This window comes from Malus sylvestris, chromosome 9 (genome assembly GCF_916048215.2).
Source record: "Malus sylvestris chromosome 9, drMalSylv7.2, whole genome shotgun sequence".
Taxonomy (NCBI): Eukaryota; Viridiplantae; Streptophyta; class Magnoliopsida; order Rosales; family Rosaceae; genus Malus; species Malus sylvestris.
Genome location: NC_062268.1, coordinates 14,757,346 through 14,778,035, shown reverse-complemented (window position 1 = coordinate 14,778,035; position 20,690 = coordinate 14,757,346). Strand labels below are relative to the sequence as shown.

The window sequence follows — 20,690 nt, the reverse complement described above, 5'->3', positions numbered from 1 at the left end:
AGAGAATGTGTGTTGGCTGTGTGATTGTGTGTGATGGAAGGATGATGGAGATTTGAAGATGATGTGGTCGTGAGGAGGATGAAGCTGTGAGGTATGGTGAGGGCCGTAGTGGAGATAGTTCGTTGGAGTGAGATTGTGAGAGGGTGGATGGGTGAGTGGTTGCTGAGCTTCAAATTTGAGAAAAGGAGAAGGAGAGAGTCTGAGACTCTAAGTGAAGGCAGAGATGATAAAGGCAAAATGAAATGACAAAGAGTGAGTAGGGCTGGAAGGCAGAGATGAGACGACAAAAACGGACAAGCCAGATATTCTAGAGCAATCCAACGGGTGAAATTAACCCTAACTTATAAATAAAAAATAAATAAAAATAAGTTCGTTTTGGGATTCCCGAGCTAATGCATTGCTCAGACCGAGCTTTTGTCTCAATTTTTTTTTAGCTTATCTCATATTTGAGCTTTCATGCTGCTCTCTTACTCAGATGTTGCTTCCATTGCGAGTTTTCAACTATCAACCTCTACTACTCAACTTGGGCACACTTTGGCATTGGGTGGTGTTAAAATGTTATTAGCACTATTATTTAGTAGGATCATAGTAGCGTTTTTTGCGTGGGTGACTCATTCACCCCAATTTCCGGTTCATCTAGTCATTTTGTGGGTTCATCTAGTCTTTTTGATGGGGGTGCAACTGTTTGGTGGAGCCAACGATCTTTCATATCTAGGTTTTCCTTGTAGTGGTCTGGCTACTTTTGGGTCTTTTTATTAGGGGTGGAAAAAAAAAACCCAAAATTCCAAACCGAACCGAAAAATTCTGAAATCGAACCGAAAAAATCCCAAACTGAAAATCCTGAAAATTTCAATACCCAATACCAAACCAATCTTGAAATTTCGGTAGGAAAATCGGTCTCACATTTAAACCGAACCGAAATAAATAAATATATATATTATTTATTTTTAAATATATATTTGGAATTGTAAACCGTCTGGTTTGATTACCGTTAAATCCAAATAAACCTCCACTCATACAGTCAGACTCAGTCACTCTCTCTTGACCTCACCTCACCCTCACAGTCACAGCCTCACTCAGTCACTCTCTCTCTCGACCTCATCTAACCCTCCTCGACCTCACCCTCACTCAGTCACTCACTCTCTTTCTCGACCTCATCTCATCCCTCAGACCCTCACTGTGGAGGGGCCTTCCTTCACGGCACAGAGGCAGAGCCACGGCCACCGGCGCCGCTTACCTCTCTGATCTCTCTCTCTCGACTTCTTCATCCAGATTCCAGTGCACCGATTCTCCCCCAAATCAAGTGAATTTTGGAATTAATTTAGGGTTCGAATTCTAGATTACTGTTTGTCAAATTTCGCAATAAATTGGGGAGCTTTGTTTATTGCTTCTAATGGCGGTTCTGATGTTGGTATTTGTTATTTCTGTGTGGTCTTGCTTGTAATTTCAGAATTGCGAAATGATCACGAAGAGATTACCGAGAAATTGAACCGAAATATAGAAGTTCTGCATTCGGCAAGGCTTACTCCGAAACAATCATCACTCAAAGATTCTGGTAGGTTTTTGAAACCCGGCATGCATATTATCGTTTTGGTAGGAAAGTTACATTTTCTACGGTTTAATCTGTTTCGTGTTTTGATATGTATTGGTTGTGTGAGTACTGAGTAGTGAGTGGCTGTGCACTGTGAGAATTCTGAGATTTATTGGCCTTTTCAGATAGGAGCTAAATATATATTTTACTGTGTATCTATCAAGATATGTGACACCTGCATTTTTGTCTAATGTTTCTGTGATGATGGATGTCAGATGGCCAAAGCGCATCAGTTGTCAACATGGTTGCTTCTGCATCCTCAACCAATGTTCATACTGGTTCTACCAATGCCATGGATGTGGATGTGATTGTGAGCGTACCCTTTGCGTTGGTGGATGAGATATCTGATGCATCACCAGCAGCAGAGGATGGTTTGCAGCTTGGAGATCCCTGTAATACTTGTAAGGCAAGGTGCTCAAGTCAACTTAACCATGACACCTAGAACATTGCAAGGCAGGGGTCTACTCAGGTAAGTGTTGTTTTATTTTGTTTCATTTTTCTTTTGTTAAATGCATTCATGATTTGATTACTTGTCATAACTTCTTTGTTAGGGTGGGCATTGGTTAACATTTCGTACAAGTGCTATTGAGGTTCTTAAAAGTTCTCCAAAGAAAACCTTTGGTCAGGAAATTGTTATATTGCCAACTATGTTACGTTTAAAGTTATTCTCTTCTCAATATGTAAGTATATCAGCATATTTGGTCTAAGCATCATCGTAATGCTTTATAACTGGAGTTTTCTGATAGATATGGTTTACATTTGGTAATGCCATCTCTGTGTGGGTGAATGGAATGCCCTTTCTTGGGGTTTTGTTTTTTTTGAATTGCACAGTAGTATACGCAGTAAGCTATAATAAGTGGAGAACAGATTTTCCTCACGACATTTAACATTTTTAGTAATCTCAAATTTTTTTTGAAGTTGTTCTTCATCCAAGTTGGTTTCCAGACCATTTTTAGTCTTCCACCCTATATTGTGAGTCACTTTTTGTCCTCAAGACATGGATTCCCATTCTTGCAGAGAACTTTTGGTTCATGGGGAAACATGGAAGGTTGAGGCTTTATAATCAACAACAACAACAAAGCCTTTTCCCACTAAGTGGGGTCGGCTATATGAATCCTAGAACGCCATTGCGCTCGGTTTTGTGTCATGTCCTCCGTTAGATCCAAGTACTCTAAGTCTTTTCTTAGGGTCTCTTCCAAAGTTTTCCTAGGTCTTCCTCTACCCCTTCGGCCCTGAACCTCTATCCCGTAGTCACATCTTCGAACCGGAGCGTCAGTAGGCCTTCTTTGCGCATGTCCAAACCACCGTAACCGATTTTCTCTCATCTTTCCTTCAATTTCGGCTACTCCTACTTTACCTCGGATATCCATATTCCTAATCTTATCCTTTCTCGTGTGCCCACACATCCAACGAAGCATCATCATCTCCGTTACACCCATTTTGTGTATGTGTTGATGCTTCACCGACTTTAGTGGCCTACGACGGTCACACAACACGCCAGATGCACTCTTCCACTTCATCCATCCAGCTTGTATTCTATGGTTGAGATCTCCATCTAATTCTCCATTCTTTTGCAAGATAGATCCTAGGTAGCGAAAACGGTCGCTCTTTGGTATTTCCTGATCTCCGATCCTCTCACCTAACTCATTGTGGCCTCTATTTGCACTGAACTTGCACTCCATATATTCTGTCTTTGATCGGCTTAGGCGAAGACCTTTAGATTCCAACACTTCTCTCCAAAGGTTAAGCTTCGCATTTACCCCTTCCTGAGTTTCATCTATCAACACTATATCGTTTGCGAAAAGCATACACCAAGGAATATCATCTTGAATATGTCATGTTGACTCATCCATTACCAACGCAAAAAGGTAAGGACTTAAGGATTGTTGATGCACAAAATCAGTGAGGACTTTGGTACAACATAAAGTATTAAGTTTGTGGTCTTCGCTAGATTGCTCCGGTCATTAGTGTGGATAAGTATGTAAATGGATAGAGACAGGAAAGCAAACACAAGATGTACGTGGTTCACCCAGATTCCATGGAGTAGAGTTCTCATTAATTGTGAAGGGTTTACACAAGTACATAGGTTCAAGCTCTCCTTTAGTGAGTACAGGTAAATGATTTAGTACAAATGACATTAGGAAATATTGTGGGAGAATGATCTCGTAATCACGAAACTTCTAAGTACCGAAGTGTGGTATCGTCTTCACTTGCCTTATCTGTCTCATAGGTAGATGTGACATCTTCTCTGGAAGTACTCTTCCTCCATCTAGGGGTGGTATCTTTAACTGGTGGAGATGCACAAGGTAATGTATCAATTTCGCTTGAAGCTTACTTGTAGTTTCAGGCTTGGTCAAACGTGATACAAACCATGAAGTAGGAGTCCCTCAAGTCGCCGAGCTAGGGGATCTGCTGAAAGAGGTGACAGACAAGGTAAGCAATCAGTCCCATATCAGAAGTTTGATTTCGAGTTCCGACTGATTGTTCTCATTCTCCCTATCTTGCAGGCAGCATGAAGGATAAAGAGAAGAAAAAGGAGAAGAGATGATATGAGATACTTTTGCTTTTGAAGAAGTAACTTTCCACAGGCTTATTCTTGAACTGGGCTGGAGGGTTTTCTAGTTTCCTCCAGAGTATAAGGCTGAATGAAGAATTTGAGGGTCAAAACAAGTCCATCAAATATAGAGTACGTTCGACCCTGTTGATATGGGATACTTTTGCTGTTGACAAAGTAGTGGATGTATCGGCACGTGTTCTGTTACGCTTGTCTCCACATGCTTCCTTGTATCCTTCTCACTTTCCCTATCTGTTCCTCAGGCAGATGTGGTATCTTCTCTGGAAGCATAAGATGTTGAAGATGAGTACTCGAGAGCAATGCCAGGTAAGTAATCAGGTAAGGGGTTCCAGGCAGTCGGTTCCTGACTGGAGGCTTGATTCCAAGTGCTGACTGATTACTCTCTTTCTCCTTGTCTTGCAGGTAAGAACATGGCCAAGGGAAAAGATAGGGGAAAAGCATGATATGGGATACTCTTGCTTTTAACCTTAATGATATGAGATATTCTTGCTCTGGTGTAGCTTGTTTGCAGAGGTATTATCGGGAGGAAAGAAAGCTGAGTATTTCGAGAGGCTTCGTTGGGAGTGCCCTCTCAGATATGAGGAAGGGTTAAGCATTTTTACAGGTCTGCCTGTCCGTTGAGGATGGAGGTCGACATATATAGGTGTTTCCCTAACAACAAGTAGTAATGTTATTCCTTTACCCTGCTTGGTCATAGCACGGTAGTGGGAGCTGTCAGCTTCACGTGTTTTAACTCTGTCAGAGCACTTTGAAAAAAATGGTCTGTGGTATCTGGAAAGCTGATGTTGCGTGTGAAGATTACAGACAAGCTTTATCCAAGGAGATCTGGCTCTCGAAGTTGAGAAAGCGGTGCCTCTTCAGTTTTCGAATAAGCAATCCTGTCGGGGATCTGGCTCTCGAGATTCGGAGAACGGTGCCTCTTCGATTTTTGAGAAAGCAATCCTGCTGGGAGTCTGGCTCTCGAGATTCGGAGAGCGGCGTCTCTTCGATTTTTTAGAAAGTAATCATGTTGGGAGTCTGGCTCCCGAGATTCGGAGGACGGTGCCTCTTCGATTTTGGAGCAAGCAATCTTGTTGGGAGTGTTTTCTCGAATGTGAGTAAAGGTTGGGCATGTTTTCTAGTCTACCTTGCCACAGAGCACAGAGGTTGACACACAGGGACTTTCCAATTATCCAGCAGTGGTGCTGTTCCTTTACCCTTATGGGTAATAATATGGTAGCTAGACCTTCAAAATTTGTGTCTAAACTTTGTTAGTGCTGTTTCTTTGCTATTCTTTTACCCTTCTTGGTCATAGCGATGTAGTGGGAACTGCAAGCTTTACGTGTCTAAACTTTGTCAAAGATCTTTGACAAAGTTATCTGTGGTACCCATGAGCTGATGGTGCGTGTGGAAAGTGGGTGATTGAATAATAAGATTCACGTGCTTTCTACTTCACCAGAAATCTTCGACAAAATGCCCTTAATTTCCGCAAAGGTGAGTGTGCATGTGACAGGTGCTGACAAGGCTGAAAAAGCAGGTGCCTCTTCGATTTCTGAGTTTGGCCCTCGTGGTCTCTGAGCAGCCCATCTTTTGAGAAAGCAAGCGCCTTTTTCATTTCTGAGATTGGCCTTCGTGGTCTTTGAGCAGTCCAGCTTTTGAGAAAGCAAACTCCTCTTCGATTTCTGAGATCGACCCTCGTGGTCTCTGAGCAGCCCAGCTTTTGAGAAAGCAAACGCCTCTTCGATTTCTGAGATCGACCCTCGTGGTCTCTAAGCAGCCCAACTTTTGAGAAAGCAAACACCTCTTCGATTTCTGAGCAGGCGCCTCTTCGATTTCTGAAGCTCCGTCGAGTGCAGGTTTTTATAGAGGCTGGCATTAAGTTCCAAAGCACACTTGAATTTCCACCATTGCACTTCTAAGATCTTGATTTGTCCGACCTCTTCTCTCTTCAACACCTTTGAAAATGTCTGGCCCCTCCGACCGTCGTTTTGACTTGAACCTTGTTGAGGAGGCAGCCACGCCTTCTCCAGACAACATATGGCGCCCATCCTTCTTATCTCTTATTGGTCCTCTTACCGTTGGGGATTTCGTGATGAAGAATGATATGACCGCTGCGATAGTGGCCAGGAACCTTCTCACTTCTAAAGATAACAGACTACTTTCCAAACGGTCTGATGAGTTGGCTGTAAAGGATTCTCTGGCTCTCAGTGTTCAGTGTGCAGGTTCTGTGTCTAATATGGCCCAACGCCTATTTGCTCGAACCCGCCAAGTTGAATCATTGGCGGCTGAAGTGATGAGTCTCAAACAAGAGATTAGAGGGCTCAAGCATGAGAATAAACAGTTGCACCGGCTCGCACATGACTATGCTACAAACATGAAGAGGAAGCTTGACTAGATGAAGGAATCTGATGGTCAGATTTTACTTGATCATCAGAGGTTTGTGGGTTTGTTCCAAGGGCATTTATTGCCTTCGTCTTCTGGGGCTGTACCGCGTAATGAAGTTCCAAATGATCAACCTTCGATGCCTCCTCCTTCTAGGGTTTTGTCCAGTACTGAGGCTCCGAATGATCCCCCTCCGGTGCCTTCTCTTTCTGGGGCTCTACCGATTGCTGAGACTTCTCCTAAGCAATCTTTGTGAAGGCTCCCTCTTGTTTGTTTATTTTGACTCATGTATATGTACATAGTTGTAACTTATCGGATATATCAATAAATAAGCTTTGCTTCATTTCAACGTATTGTGTTAAAAACACCAAAGCCTTCTTCACTAAGTTCTTTGAATTTTTCTTTTGTTGAGGCTTGTATGTTGAAGCTTTGTGAGTGGAGCATTGAGGTTGAGGTAGTGTTCCTTTAATTTCCCGAGTGAGGAAAACTTCTAAGTTGGAGACTTGAAAAATCTAAGTCACTGAGTGGGGTCGGCTATATGAATCTTAGAACGCCATTGTGCTCGGTCCTGTGTCATGTCCTCTGTTAGATCTAAGTACTCCAAGTCTTTTCTTAGAGTCTCTTCCAAAGTTTTCCTAGGTCTTCCTCTACCCATTCGACCCTGAACCTCTGTCCCGTAGTCGCATCTTTTAACCGGAGCATCAGTAGGCCTTCTTTGCACATGTCCAAACCACCGTAACCGATTTTCTCTCAGCTTTCCTACAATTTCGGCTACTCCTACTTTACCTCGGATATCCTCATTCCTAATCTTATCCTTTCTCGTGTGCCCACACATCCAACGAAGCATCCTCATCTCCGCTACACCCATTTTGTGTACTTGTTGATGCTTCATCGCCCAACATTATGTGCCATACAACATCGCCGGCCTTATTGCTGTCCTATAAAATTTTCCCTTAAGCTTCAGTGGCATACGGCGGTCACACAACACGCCGGATGCACTCTTCCACTTCATCTATCCAGCTTGTATTCTATGGTTGAGATCTCCATCTAATTCTCCGTTCTTTTGCAAGATAGATCCTAGGTAGCGAAAACGGTCGCTCTTTGGTATTTCCTGATCTCCGATCCTCACCCCTAACTCATTTTGGCCTCCATTTGCACTGAACTTGCACTCCATATATTCTGTCTTTGATCGGCTTAGGCGAAAACCTTTAGATTCCAACACTTCTCTCTAAAGGTTAAGCTTCGCATTTACCCCTTCCTAAGTTTCATCTATCAACACTATATCGTCTGCGAAAAGCATACACCAAGGAATATCATCTTGAATATGTCTTGTTAACTCATCCATTACCAACGTAAAAAGGTAAGGACTTAAGGATGAGCCTTGATGTAATCCTACAGTTATGGGGAAGCTTTCAGTTTGTCCTTCATGAGTTCTTACGGCAGTCTTTACTCCTTCATACATATCCTTTATAGCTTGGATATATATGCTACTCGTACTCCTTTCTTCTCTAAAATCCTCCAAAGAATGTCTTTTGGGACCCTATCATACGCTTTTTCCAAATCTATAAAGATTATGTGTAAATCCTTTTTCCCATCTCTTTATCTTTCCATCAATCTTCGTAAGAGATAGATTGCCTCCATGGTTGAGCGCCCTGGCATGAACCCGAATTGGTTGTCCGAAACCCGTGTCTCTTGCCTCAATCTATGCTCAATGACTCTCTCCCAGAGCTTCATTGTATGACTCATTAGCTTAATACCCCTATAGTTCATGCAGTTTTGTACGTCGCCCTTATTCTTGTAGATAGGCACCAAAGTGCTCTTTCGCCACTCATTTGGCATCTTTTTCGTTTTCAAAATCCTATTGAAAAGGTCAGTGAGCCATGCTATACCTGTCTCTCCCAAGACTTTCCACACTTCGATCGGTATATCGTCTGGGCCCACTGCTTTTCTATGCTTCATCTTCTTCAAAGCTACAAGCACTTCTTCCTTCCTGATTCGACGATAAAATGAGGAGTTTCTACCCTCTTCTGAGTTACTCAACTCCCCTAAAGAAGTATTCCTTTCATGTCCTTCATTGAAAAGATTATGAAAATAACCTCTCCATCTGTCTTTGACCGTGTTCTCTGTAGCAAGAACATTTCCATCCTCATCCTTGATGCACCTCACTTGGTTTAGGTCCCTTGTCTTCTTTTCCCTTGCTCTAGCTAGTTTATAGATATCCAACTCTCCTTCTTTGGTATCTAGTCACTTATACATATCGTCATAAGCCGCTAACTTAGCTTCTTTCACAGCTTTCTTCGCCTCTTGCTTCGCTCTTCTATACCTTTCACCATTTTCATCGGTCCTATCCTTGTATAAGGCTTTACAACATTCCTTTTTAGCCTTCACCTTTGTTTGTACCTCCTCATTCCACCACCAAGATTCCTTTTGATGTGGAGCAAAGCCCTTGGACTCTCCTAATACCTCTTTTGCTACTTTTTGGATACAACTAGCCATGGAATCCCATCTTTGGCTAGCTTCCCCCTCTCTATCCCACACACACTGGGTGATTACTTTTTCTTTGAAAATGACTTGTTTTTCTCCTTTTAGATTCCACCATCTAGTCCTTGGGCACTTCCAAGCCTTGTTCTTTTTTCTTTCTCTTTTGATATGTACATCCATCACCAACAAGGTTATATTTTAGCCCAAAAGCCCAATATGTCAAGTTTTAGTCCAAAAGCCCAAAACTATTTCGGGATTCCCGATTTGTCCCGAAAATATTTCGGGATTCTCGAAAACCTCGGTTTGGGAATCAGAACAAGGGTTTCAATTCGGTATCCCATACTAAACCAGCCTTACTTTTTATTGTATTTAAATTGTTGTAGTTTTTCTTGTACTTGGTTGCTTTGGAATGCTTTTTAGGTTTTTTTTCTTTTTTTTTTTTTTTTTTTTTTTTTTCTTGTACTAGCCTATTTAATTAATGAAATTTATTTATTTTGACAAAAAAGTTAAATTAGCTAGATAAATAAACTAATTCTTTGACACTACTCACTAGCTAAACCAACTAAATTTTGCCACTTAGTACTACGATATAGTGGTATTCATTTTCACTTGTAAGTGAGATGTTTTTGGTTGAGTTCTTGCTAAAGATGAATTTAAACCACATTATTGCTAGCTCATTGTGAGACTTAGCCCACTTCACCAACTCCTTAGTGTAAATAATATTTTTTGTTCAAAAAAAAAGAAAAGAAAAAAGAACCAGCTAAGTTTTAAAATAACTCTTGGAGATGCTGATGGCTGGTCTATTGTGTTAGCAAAGAAAAATTAGTTTCAGATAGGGCTTTGAGATTGTAAGGAATAAACAAAGAAGATATTGTACGGCCAGAGTCAAAGAAGACATATTCAGTAACATTATGACATAAACCACAATCTATGACCCTTCCCTCCCCTTCACAACTCAAAATCCCTCAATGTTAGTATTCAGTTTACAAACTAATACCAAATAATGTTGCTGATAAGTTTACAAACTATATCGCACCTCTCTAAATTTCACTTAGACAAATGAACGAAAGAAACAAGAATATTTGATACAAGCAAAACACACTCTGATTTATTTGAATGAAGAGTTAACTCTTATTGGCTGAACCAAGTCTGCTATTCATTAGAATTTATTCTCCCCTTCTTTTGTTGACAAGAATTAAAATTCAGAAAAACTAAAAATATATATCAAGCCATATTTATATATACTAAAACCCAAACTCCTGGTTACTGTTCGTTGGTAGTGGAGTGGTGAAAATGCCCCTCAATTTTTTTCGTCATCTTCGTTTTAATGTTGCTTTTCTACAGTAATATGACCGTTTTGCCCTTTTGGTTCTACGTGTCTTTCATCGCTGAGTGAATACAATGGAAAAGTCAGGCTATTGCATTTGGTTCCCGACTGCTATACACGTGTTGCTCATCGGGAAGGAAAGATGGATTAAAAAGCCGAGCTCTCTTTCAAGCATGCAAGAAGGTTCGTCTCTCTCTCTCTCACTGTTCTCTCGCTCTCATACCTCGACTTCTCTCTTTCACTTTCTTGCTGAAAACGATTGTTTCTTCATTACTTTCACTCTGAAACTACAAACCATAACGTCCTCTTGCTGAAAATAGTGAATCTGGTGTCGATTCGAAAAAACAAAACTTAGCCCATAAAAGGTATTGTTTTCTGTGAGTTCTTCGCCGGAGTAAATATTATGTGTTTAGACCTGTAAATTTGGATTTAAAAATAGGTTTTGTGTTCAAATTTCGTTTTTGTAATTTTGGGGGTTTGTTTCTAACCTCGAATTATTTGGTTTTGTTTTTAGACTTGAGAGACTTTTGTTTTCCTTCAGATTTTGGGGCTTTTGCTCTCTGTACTCAAGGTAACATTGGCCTCGAGGTGACATCTATGAATTTGACATTTTGCTATTTAAATTTAATGAAAAGAATATTATGCTTGGTCCAAGCGATGAGGAAATTAACAAGACTGCTGTTTTCCTTTATTAGCTTTCTGTTGAAGGGTTGGGTTCAATGAAGAAGTATGTACAGGTTGTGTCCTTGCCTTCAAAGTCAGTTTTCAGAAAGTGAGTATACTTTCTTCTTATTTTCCATCTTATATTTTGTATACACTTCCATTTCTATTAATCAGGAACTATGTTTTATGCCTGACAGCTTCAATCCTCTTGATTCCCACGTATGGCTTGAATTCTATGGATCCCCATCTGATCGCAATATCAATCTCTTCGGAAATGTATATCCGTCCACCAGCTTTCTTTATGTATTTTTGACATTCAACATCAAATGCTCTTCTATTATTTCTACGAATCTGCAGGTTTATTGGGATATTTGTGCAGGTTATTCAGTCATAGTGTGTCATGGGATGCTTGGGTGCCTATATTGTCAGTCCTGAGTAATTCTGCTTAATTGGTGATCTTAGATACATACGAGCAGTCATTCATGATTGATTTTACCAAGTATAAACATTTGAATCGAACCATAAGGTAATCGTGTTGTAATTAGTGACTCTAATTGTTTTGCTTCTGTCATCAAATGATGTAGCAGTAGCCAAATATAAACATTTGAAATAACACTGCCTACAAGAGCGGTTTTATTCTGAACTCAATTCTTTTCGGGGACATATTGCAGGTTGATTCACATTCTGGGATGTAATATAGTTGGCGTGTTGGGGCTGATTGTGGAGATTCTGTTTACACTATAATTGTTGTTGTAAAGAGTCACTATATGCTACTTAAGGGCTGGTATCGACTGATTCATGATCTGATTACTCGAGAAGGTCCATTTCTTGAAATAGCTTGCATCCTTATTGCTGGTTTGACAATCCTTTTGTGGCTAATTGTGGTTGTTTCAAGTATCGTGTTGTCAGTTTTCATGAACATTTTAATTGGATTGTATGCATCAGTTGTAGTATATCGGGTTTGCTTACACCATACTATAATCATTGTAATCTCCTTGGCCTTTCATGATAAGTACAATTATACATTTTTTAACCGTTTGGAAATGGAGGAGAGATCTTTCAGGAAAGGTGTGGTACATGATTGCAATGGTGGCTGAATTTGTGAGTGCACGAATGATCGGCTGTATCTTCAAGAGGGAACAATCTTTCCAAAGTTAATGACTTTTCCTGCTTATGAATATTGTTCCTTAAGCTGATTAAGTTTTACTGCAGAAAGTCACTTTCAAAAAGTGAGTGGACTTTCTTCTTATCTATCTTATATTTTGGCCATTTCCATCAATCAACAACTATGTTTTATGCCGGACAGCTTCAATACTCTTGATTCCCATGTATGGCTTGAATCCTATAAAATTGGCCATTGGGAATGAAAAGTTGCTTCATTGTTGTACTTTTACCCTTTTTGGTTGTATCATGTGAAATTAAGTGTCGCTTTGGTATATATATTTTGTTAGAAATACGCTTTGATGAGCTTAGATTCCTAAAATGTTCGATATTAAAATGACATCAATATGCACAATGAATGATTTGAGAGGTTGCAATTGAGTTTTATCGATATTAATGACAAAAAACCCTGATACTATAGTATAAATAGCAACAATGAACGGTTCGATATTATACTGTTCAAATTGGTGGATTTGGGTAAAGAACCCTGATATTTTCTTTCAGTTTTAAGAGCTGAAATGGAAATGATGTGCTTTTTTTTTTTTGGGAGATAAGAAATTGAGATTTTTATTTTTTATTTTTTTTTATTTTTATCATTCTGGAGTGGGAGGGGTGTTGTCAGATATAAGAGAATTAGTAATTTTAATCAATTTGATAAATTAAGAATACAGGGGTAGCGATCCACATAAAAATATGTTAATAAATTGGTTAATGGGTTTTCTATTCCGTGTTATTATTGGCTCTGATGCTTTTGTTTTACTTATGTGCGTGGTAGAATTGATATGTTCTGTGTATGTGAGCTTGCTTAAAATATAGCTAGGAAACATCTTTCCTTTTTTTGGAATACTTTGAAGTATAGCTAGGAAACATCTTTTCTTTTTTATTTAGGCAAACATTTATGTCCTACACTGTTAACTTTCTTTAATGCTTGCTCTGGATTTTTCAGGTTCTTTTTAAAGTTTGGCACTAAATTGCTTTTCTTTTCTTGGGGTGCAAGGAAACGGAGGAAGAGAAAGAATCAAATTCCGGATTTATCAAACACTTTTTAGATCGTCCATGCATTTTGCAGCTGGAATCTTTTGGTAAATACTTAACCTTTTAATCAAAGCCTATATATGCCAATAGGTTGTGTAAGTAGCATCAAATAATTAATTGCTTTTTACTTGGTAAGTACCAAAATGTTTAGACTTTCAGCTTAATCGAAAATGATAAATTGAGACAAACTTGGAACCTAATAATCAATATTAGCAAACGATAAACTTATTTCATGACCATCACGATATTGTTTCAATATTCTAACTTTTGCTTGCAATTTTGTTCTCTCTAGGACATTAAGTGCAGTTTTGGTTTCTAAGTTTCACCGCCAAATACCAACTGTTTAATTATTTTAGACGTAGGAATTCTCCATGTTTTATCTGGTAGTTGAAAATATAAATTTGTGACTTCTTCCATTTAGTTATTTGGGAGTTTGAATTTATAAATGTATATTTGTGTTTGTTTGCCTAGTTGCTATTTCAAAGCTGGAGGGGGCATTGTGGATTAATAATAGGAAATATGATGCTCTGTGGTGCTGGGAAATGCTTAAACTGTTTGTGCATTATGCACTCCGGACCAGAATGAGGCAAAGGTTCCAAAAGGTGCTGCAGTGCTTCCTAAAGGCTTTCAATGAGGTACTTCCACTTGCAAATCTCAAAGAAACTATATTGTTTTTTAACTTTCGATGTGTAATAAGGAGGGTATTGAGATTGACTGCATAGTTTGTAATTTGGGTTTAGTGAGTTATAAAATTGCAATTTCAAAGATCTTAAATTACAGCTTAGTTATCCATTTTTGAAATTCCTGTGGAGAGTAATTGATAAATGTAATGCTATTAGAAAATTGTTATTACTGTGATTGTGCAGTGCTTACTGTTTATTTGCTTAGCTTAATTATTTTAAATTAGGGGTGGTTGAAAGTTAGAATTTTATTTATGCAGTTTGTGAGAAGAGTATCTCATTACAAGGAACTCGATCCAACAGAACATTTACTGCTCTTAAAAGCATTTTGTGAACTCCAAGCTCAAGTCAATCCTTAATTTTTATCTACTTTTTATTTCTCTATGTTTAGGTGATTTACATGGTTTGTAACCATTAAATCACCCAACTTTATTGTGTTTCTGATTGTTGATGTCAATTAAAATACTATTATTTAGGTTATTAGATTTTATGCTATGTGTTAACATATTCATTTTAATAATTACCACTTGCTTTGATGCATTGAAAATGCTAATTCTGTTACAAGAAAAAAGTCTTATTTCTTGCTTAATAAAACTCATAATTAGAGAAACTGTTTGAAGAGAATGATACATAATTATTCATGCAATTTGTAATCCCGCAACAACGCGCAAGCATTACTAGCTAGTTTTGTCTAAACTTCAAATAGCTCCTTCAAGTTATGCCTCCACCATAACTTGGACAGTTTCCGGTAAACCTTTTCGGTTGGATGGAAAGAGTCGAAAAATACATATTCAGTAACATTGTCACACAACTGATACTTAGTCACTCCTCTCTTCCCTCCACAAGAATAAATTGCTCTGTATGGACCAGAGCCACAACATGCCGTCTTTCCTTCACCGAAGCCTTTACAACAAAATTAGAAAGGACGTAACTTAATTAGCTTATGAAAAAAAGGAAACAAATAAGAGAAACTAAAGCTAAAGCTAAAAGAAGGTACAGTAGGTAGCTAGATATACCATATTTTGATGGACGATTTATAATTTGTTTTAGGTATGTATGGAGATCAATGGTTGAGTATTTGAGTCCTTGGAGCTCTCTCTTCAGCTTTAGGAGGAGTTTTCCAAGTGCTTTATTGTGTAGTTTCACTAGTGGTGTAACTTCTTCCGCTGAGGGGCTTGTGTCCCCTGGTTTATGTACTCTCAGGCTCGGTATTTCACTGAGAGGCAGCAAGGTTGAAAATCCAAATTTCCTTCCTCCTTTCTTGTATATTTCCTGACAAAATGTATACCAAGTTATTCATCCAAATATTATTCTGAATTCATAAACAATAGAAAAGGGCACGAGCTGTCGCAAATCATCGGAAAAAGAAGAAACTAAGCATAGAAAAAAAATGTTACTTTGATCCAAATTGTCAGGTTGCCAATAACCAAGCCAACGTATTCTTCATTGCTAAAATTGGACGCTAATGGAGACAAATAGTCATTGCCTCCAATGCTAATTATGTAAACAGCTTTGGAGAGCACCGTGTAGGCTTGTGCATCACCCAGTTTGTGCCTCAACTGCTTCTCCACCTTCCTGAATTGACTTATTTGAGTTTTAAGGTCTATCACCTGGAAAGAATGAGGAAAACAAAATTAAGTCATGCCAAATGGATAAATGTCCGCCCGAATTTCTTTCGCACACGGAAAATCAATAATCGCCTAGTCCTCTGTTTCGTTGGAAAAACGAAAACTCCTAATAATAATGGAAAACATTTTATAAGCTAGAGCACATACAAGTCCCTGATGACTTTCAACTAGAGCACCAGCTCCACCAGAAGCAAAGTTCACCCCATTAGTATAGTTGTTCAACCCAGGTTGTAAATATGCTGGTATAATCGGTAACTTGGCATACTGAGCTGCAACATCAATGCAAATGTACTAAATATGCTGGTATAATTGTTAGCAGGAAAGGTGTTTGAAGGGGTATCGAAAAAATTAAACAAAAATTATTGACAGCACGATTAAGATTCTTACCAAGAAAATCTGGGATTAAACGTCCATCGCAAAATCTGCCAGTTGGATACTTGAAGAAGGTCTCACCATATGGGACCCAATTGGCCTGGAAATCAGTGGTGGTGTTTATGTAGTTATTATTTCCAGGATCATAAAGTGAATCACCAAAGATGAATAGGGCTGCATGCTTTTTCTGAAGCACAGAATGGCCATAGCAGCTGCACTGAATAACTAGGCAAGCACAGAAAACCAGGATATAAATTCTTAGCCTCAAAGCTGCCATTGAAGTATGTGTGTTTCTGTTTTACTTTGAATTATTATCAATTTAATAGAAAATCATTGACAAGGGATCAAATCTTTAGCAAGTGGAAATAATCCCTGAGATAAGTAGACAAGGAAAGTTGATTGAATAATAACAAGATGACAGAACTGAGAACAGAAGCTTTGGCAATTATACAGATTTAGAAAGATTTTTGGCTTCATTATCTAACGGATAAGACGTTTTCATATTTTTTTAATGTCTTGTCCACACTCGTCAAAATTATTACAATGTAATTAGATCATAAATAGTTTCAGAGACAAAATTATTGTCTCAAATATCATGTGTACAACAAAAGAAAAATTAGTGATGGCAGCAATAATTTCAAGGATGATATTAGAAGTGAAAAAAAAATTGATCTTTCATCATAAAATTAATTGGTAATATGAGACTTGCCAAACTCTTTATAAGTACATGCAAGGTCCTCTTTTTTCTGATGTAGGATTGATGCTCTCAACACGTCATCTCACGTGTGGTGAATTTTTAAGTCTAACACGTGAACAACACAAATTGGATGAAGTGAAGCACGTATAGTTGGTGAGCTTCACACACAGGACAACTTGCTCAGATACCACGAAGAAGAGATTCCACCATAAAACCGATTGCCAACTTACTTATGATTAATGGCAAGGTTTCTCCTTCTCCGATGTGAGACTCTAACTTTCACATCCTCACACGCCTCCCTCACATGACGAATTCTCAAACCAAATACATGGATAATACAAATTGGGTGACATGGAGTACGTGTAACCATTAAGTTTCACACTTGGGTCAACCTACTCTGAAACCATGAAGAAAGTTGAGGTTAATTGGCAATGGAGAGTAGTCCCACCTTTTATAAGCATATGCAAGATCTATCGTTTTCTTAATGTGGGATTTGTACTCTCAACAAGAAGTTAATAAAAATATATGTTGGCATCTAAAGAGTTCGTTCATGATTAATGTTAAGGCAGTATCTTCAATGAAGAGTTGCAAACTTGAGATATAAAAATTATATTTACATCTCATCTTACACTCTCTGTCTTTGGAAATGAAAATGTGTGTTATATTTTAAAGAAGCTTTTCAGTTTTCCAGGAATATGACCTAGTAAACTAAGTGTCATAATACAATTGATTGAATTTTTTTTTTAATTTTCAACCAATTGTTTATTACACTTTATGTATCGGGTAGTGTTCCAGACACACTGAAAAATTTCTCCCACTCTAATGAGAGAGATGTAATTATTGAAATCTCAATTAGTATTCTCTATTTGCTTGGCAAGGTCCATCTCTAAAAGATGTAAAAAACAATATGCAAATTTACATTTTTATGTGTATTTTCTAGCCAACATGGATATTTTACATCTCATCCACTAGATAAATTTCCAACAAAAAAAAGAAGTAAAAATCCACAATCCAAAGCATTTTTGCACTCCTATTGATGATGCTCTTGAAAAGATTATTGTGAGTTGATGAATGTGGAAGTTAAGAACTGTTGTGATAGTAATGTAGAGGACTCCATGTTGTTCTCTTTCCCTATTTTGTGATTTAGATACATGTTGCTTCCCCCTAGCTACTCATTGATCATGAAATTATGTTCTGCATTCTTGAATCCACAAAATTAGTGGCCAAAGCTGAGAATAAATGTCTAGTGTCAAAGTCAATGAAAGGAAAACTTGCAATCCAGCCTCCTTACTTGAAAATCTTGCATCTCAAAATTTGACGTGTACAAGTCAAAGTCAATGTAATTTAGCTAGTTGATGTAGTTTGTTAAGCTAATTGTTCATAACCTAAAATCCATAATATATCAAGGGGTGTGATATCTACATACTTTTTTTTACTTCTCATACACATTTTTAATTTTCAATCCTCTGATCGAATGAATTGAAAGAATACCAAAGTACATAAATTAACAACAAATGTGTGAGAAGCAGAAATGAATGTGCAGATAGCACACCCCTATATCAATTTGATTTAGGTCACGTCTTTGTAGGTTAAAGAAAGCTAGACAATCAGCCACGATTCTATTTGCGTTTTATCCTTTTCTTGTTTGCCAATGAAACAAATTAAGCATTTTTTGTTGTAAAATCGACAATGTGTGTAGTGGAATAAAAGAAACAAGACACAAAATTTATGAGTTCCTCTACAGTCGGTGTGACTGGAGTACGTCCTCGGGGCAGCAATGGTGCTTTCATTATAATTTGGAATAATAGGAGTACAAATATGACTCTCTCTATTATCTCATCTCTTTGTCTCTCTTCCTCTTCTTTCCTCTCTCTCTACCGTGAGTCACTCACCTATGTTTGGTGTGTGTTGCATTTATATAGAAAACATGAGTAGTAGGGAGTAAGCTTTGGCAAACAGCGAAAGACAACCTTTATTCCCACTTGTAGCTTAGTGGATTAGTGGCTAGCGTGGACATCCACCATATTTACAACAATCCCCCTTGGATGGCCACAAGTCTTCGATTGACTCGTTAAAATCTTGATCTGTCTTGGATGCTCCCCCTGAAGAATATCTCCCCCTGATTTCAAATCATTTAGGCTGATTGTTGATCATTCTACTTCAGTCTCTTAGTGAGAAGAGTTGCCGAAAGAGATGCTTTACTTGTTGTTAACTTTCCACAGGCTTGTTCTTGAATTGGGTTAGAAGGCTTTCTGCTAGACTTACCCCAAAGGTCTGAATTTACTCCTTTTATCTGGAGCGGAATTTGATTCAAGGGTGGTGGACACTTGATCTTAAATCGGACTTGTGATTTCCTCAAGGGCCTCGAGGTTTGATCTTGAATGAAATTGGATCATGAGGAGCTTCACGTGGCAAGTGATCTTCGGTTTTGTCGGGGATGAATAAGCACGTGTTTGATGCGCTTGTCTCCACATGCTTCAATGTATCATTTTCTCTTGCCTTACTTGCTCCCCTTGCTTAAGTAATATTTTCCCTGGTTTCCCCCCATGCATGTGTGGCATATTCTCCTGCAGTATTTGCCCTCTGATGCAGGAGTGGAATGCAACCCTTGCATTTGGATGGTTCATCACTTCTTGGTAACTAGAGGCCCAGCTCCAACAACAGTTGAAGATGCCTACTCGAGAGCAATACTATGTAAGCAATCAGGAAAGGTTCCAGGCAGTCGGTTCCTTACCGAGAGTTTGAGTGGAGGTTCCGACATATTGCTTTCTTTATCCTTGTCTTTGCAGGTAAGAACAAGGACAAGGGAAATGACATGGAGATTGCATGATATGAGATACTCTTGCTGTCATCCCTGAAGATATGAGATACTCTTGCTCTGGTGTGACTTGTTTTGAAAAGGTATTCTAGGAGAGGAAGAAAACTGAGTATTTCGAGATGCTTTGTTGAAGATGCATTCTTGGAGATGAGGAAGAGTTAGGTAATCTTGCAGGTCTGCCTTGTTATGGAGAACGGAGATTGACATATATAGAGATTTTTCAATAGCAGGTAGTGGTGATGTGCCTTTACTCTTGTCAACAACTGTGGTGTAATTAGAATAGTAAGATTTACGCGTTTTCAACTTTGTCAGAGATCTTTGACAAAGTTGCACGCGATATCCAAAAAAGCTGAGATTGCATCTGAAAAATGCACGAACTTTATTCAAGAAAATATGGCTTTTGAAATTTTGAGAGTAATGCCTCTTCGATCTCTGAACGAGTGGCTTTGTTACCTCTTCTTTTATAGAGACATCAATTGTGTTTAAGAGTGTGCCCAGAAAGTTGCTGCCTGTAGAAATTTCCTCTTTCTTGCACTTCTGAAATTTTACTTGACCTCCTTTTTCCTTCATCATTTCTGAAAATGACTTGCCCATCTAACATTTACTTAGATTTGAGTCTTATGAGTGACATAGACGAGCAGCATCAGTATAATATATGGCGCTTGTCCTTCTTATCTTCTAATGGTCCTCTTACGGTTGGGGACTCTATGATGAAGAATAACATAACCGCTACTGTGGTAGTTAGGAATTTTCTCACTCCAAAGGATAACATGGTCCTTTCCAAACGGTCTGATGAGTCGGCCGTTCAAGACTCATTGGCTCTCAATGTTCAATGTGCGGGCTCTGTATCCAATATGGGCCAACGCCTACTTGCTCAAACTCGCCAAGTTGAATCATTGATGGCTAAGGTGGCAAGTCTTAAACAAGAGATCAGAGGGCTCAAGCACGAGAATAGAGTGTTACACGTGCTTGCAAATAATTACTCGACGAGCATGAAAAGAAAGCTCAACCAGCTGCAGGAATCCGAAAGTCGGATTCAAACTAATCACTAAAGGTTCGTTGCTAGATTCTGAAAGCAACTGATGTCTTCCCCTTCTGGTGTTTTGCCAAGTACTGGGGTGCCACATAATCAATCCTCAGTGCCTCCCCCTTCTGGGGTATTTCCAAGTACTGAGGCTTCACATGAGCAACCTTTGTAAAGACTCCATCCTGTTTGTTTGTTTTAACTCATGTGTATGTACATATCTGTAATTTCTCGGAGATATTAATAGATAAGCTTTATTTCATTCAATGTATTGTGC

At 38.7% G+C, this 20,690-nt stretch overlaps 1 protein-coding gene and 2 long non-coding RNA genes across 13 annotated transcripts; 2 read left to right on the top strand and 1 right to left on the bottom strand.

Annotated features, from left to right (window-relative positions):
* Positions 1-1,008: 1,008 nt before the first annotated feature.
* Positions 1,009-14,362, top strand: LOC126581945 (uncharacterized). 11 transcript variants are annotated; one of them, XR_007609213.1, is made up of 12 exons: positions 1,011-1,326; positions 1,451-1,555; positions 1,807-2,271; positions 10,353-10,518; positions 10,850-10,906; positions 11,031-11,107; positions 11,196-11,274; positions 11,356-11,524; positions 11,670-12,227; positions 13,157-13,241; positions 13,666-13,829; positions 14,135-14,362. It is a non-coding gene; the product is annotated as an uncharacterized LOC126581945 (long non-coding RNA). The 11 variants fall into 11 exon arrangements; XR_007609210.1 differs by having other exon boundaries at positions 1,012-1,326; positions 1,807-2,060; positions 2,143-2,271; positions 11,196-11,524; XR_007609209.1 differs by having other exon boundaries at positions 1,012-1,326; positions 11,378-11,524.
* Positions 3,257-8,301, top strand: LOC126581949 (uncharacterized). The gene is made up of 2 exons (XR_007609221.1): positions 3,257-3,333; positions 7,762-8,301. It is a non-coding gene; the product is annotated as an uncharacterized LOC126581949 (long non-coding RNA).
* A 65-nt stretch (positions 14,363-14,427) lies between the features above and the next one.
* Positions 14,428-16,284, bottom strand: LOC126581943 (GDSL lipase-like). The gene is made up of 5 exons (XM_050245892.1): positions 15,890-16,284; positions 15,650-15,771; positions 15,272-15,484; positions 14,891-15,146; positions 14,428-14,777 (listed from the first exon to the last, which is right to left on the bottom strand). The coding sequence occupies exons 1-5, from the start codon at positions 16,149-16,151 to the stop codon at positions 14,566-14,568; spliced, it is 1,065 nt and encodes a 354-aa protein (XP_050101849.1). The 5' UTR covers positions 16,152-16,284; the 3' UTR covers positions 14,428-14,565.
* Positions 16,285-20,690: the final 4,406 nt, after the last annotated feature.

Coding starts and splice junctions, on each gene's coding strand:
- LOC126581943 (XM_050245892.1), bottom strand. CDS start 16,151: ATGGCAGCTTTGAGGCTAAGAATTTATATCCTGGTTTTCTGTGCTTGC. Junction 15,772..15,889: donor TTTAATCCCAGATTTTCTTG/GTAAGAATCTTA, acceptor TTGATGTTGCAG/CTCAGTATGCCAAGTTACCG. Junction 15,485..15,649: donor TTGAAAGTCATCAGGGACTT/GTATGTGCTCTA, acceptor CATTCTTTCCAG/GTGATAGACCTTAAAACTCA.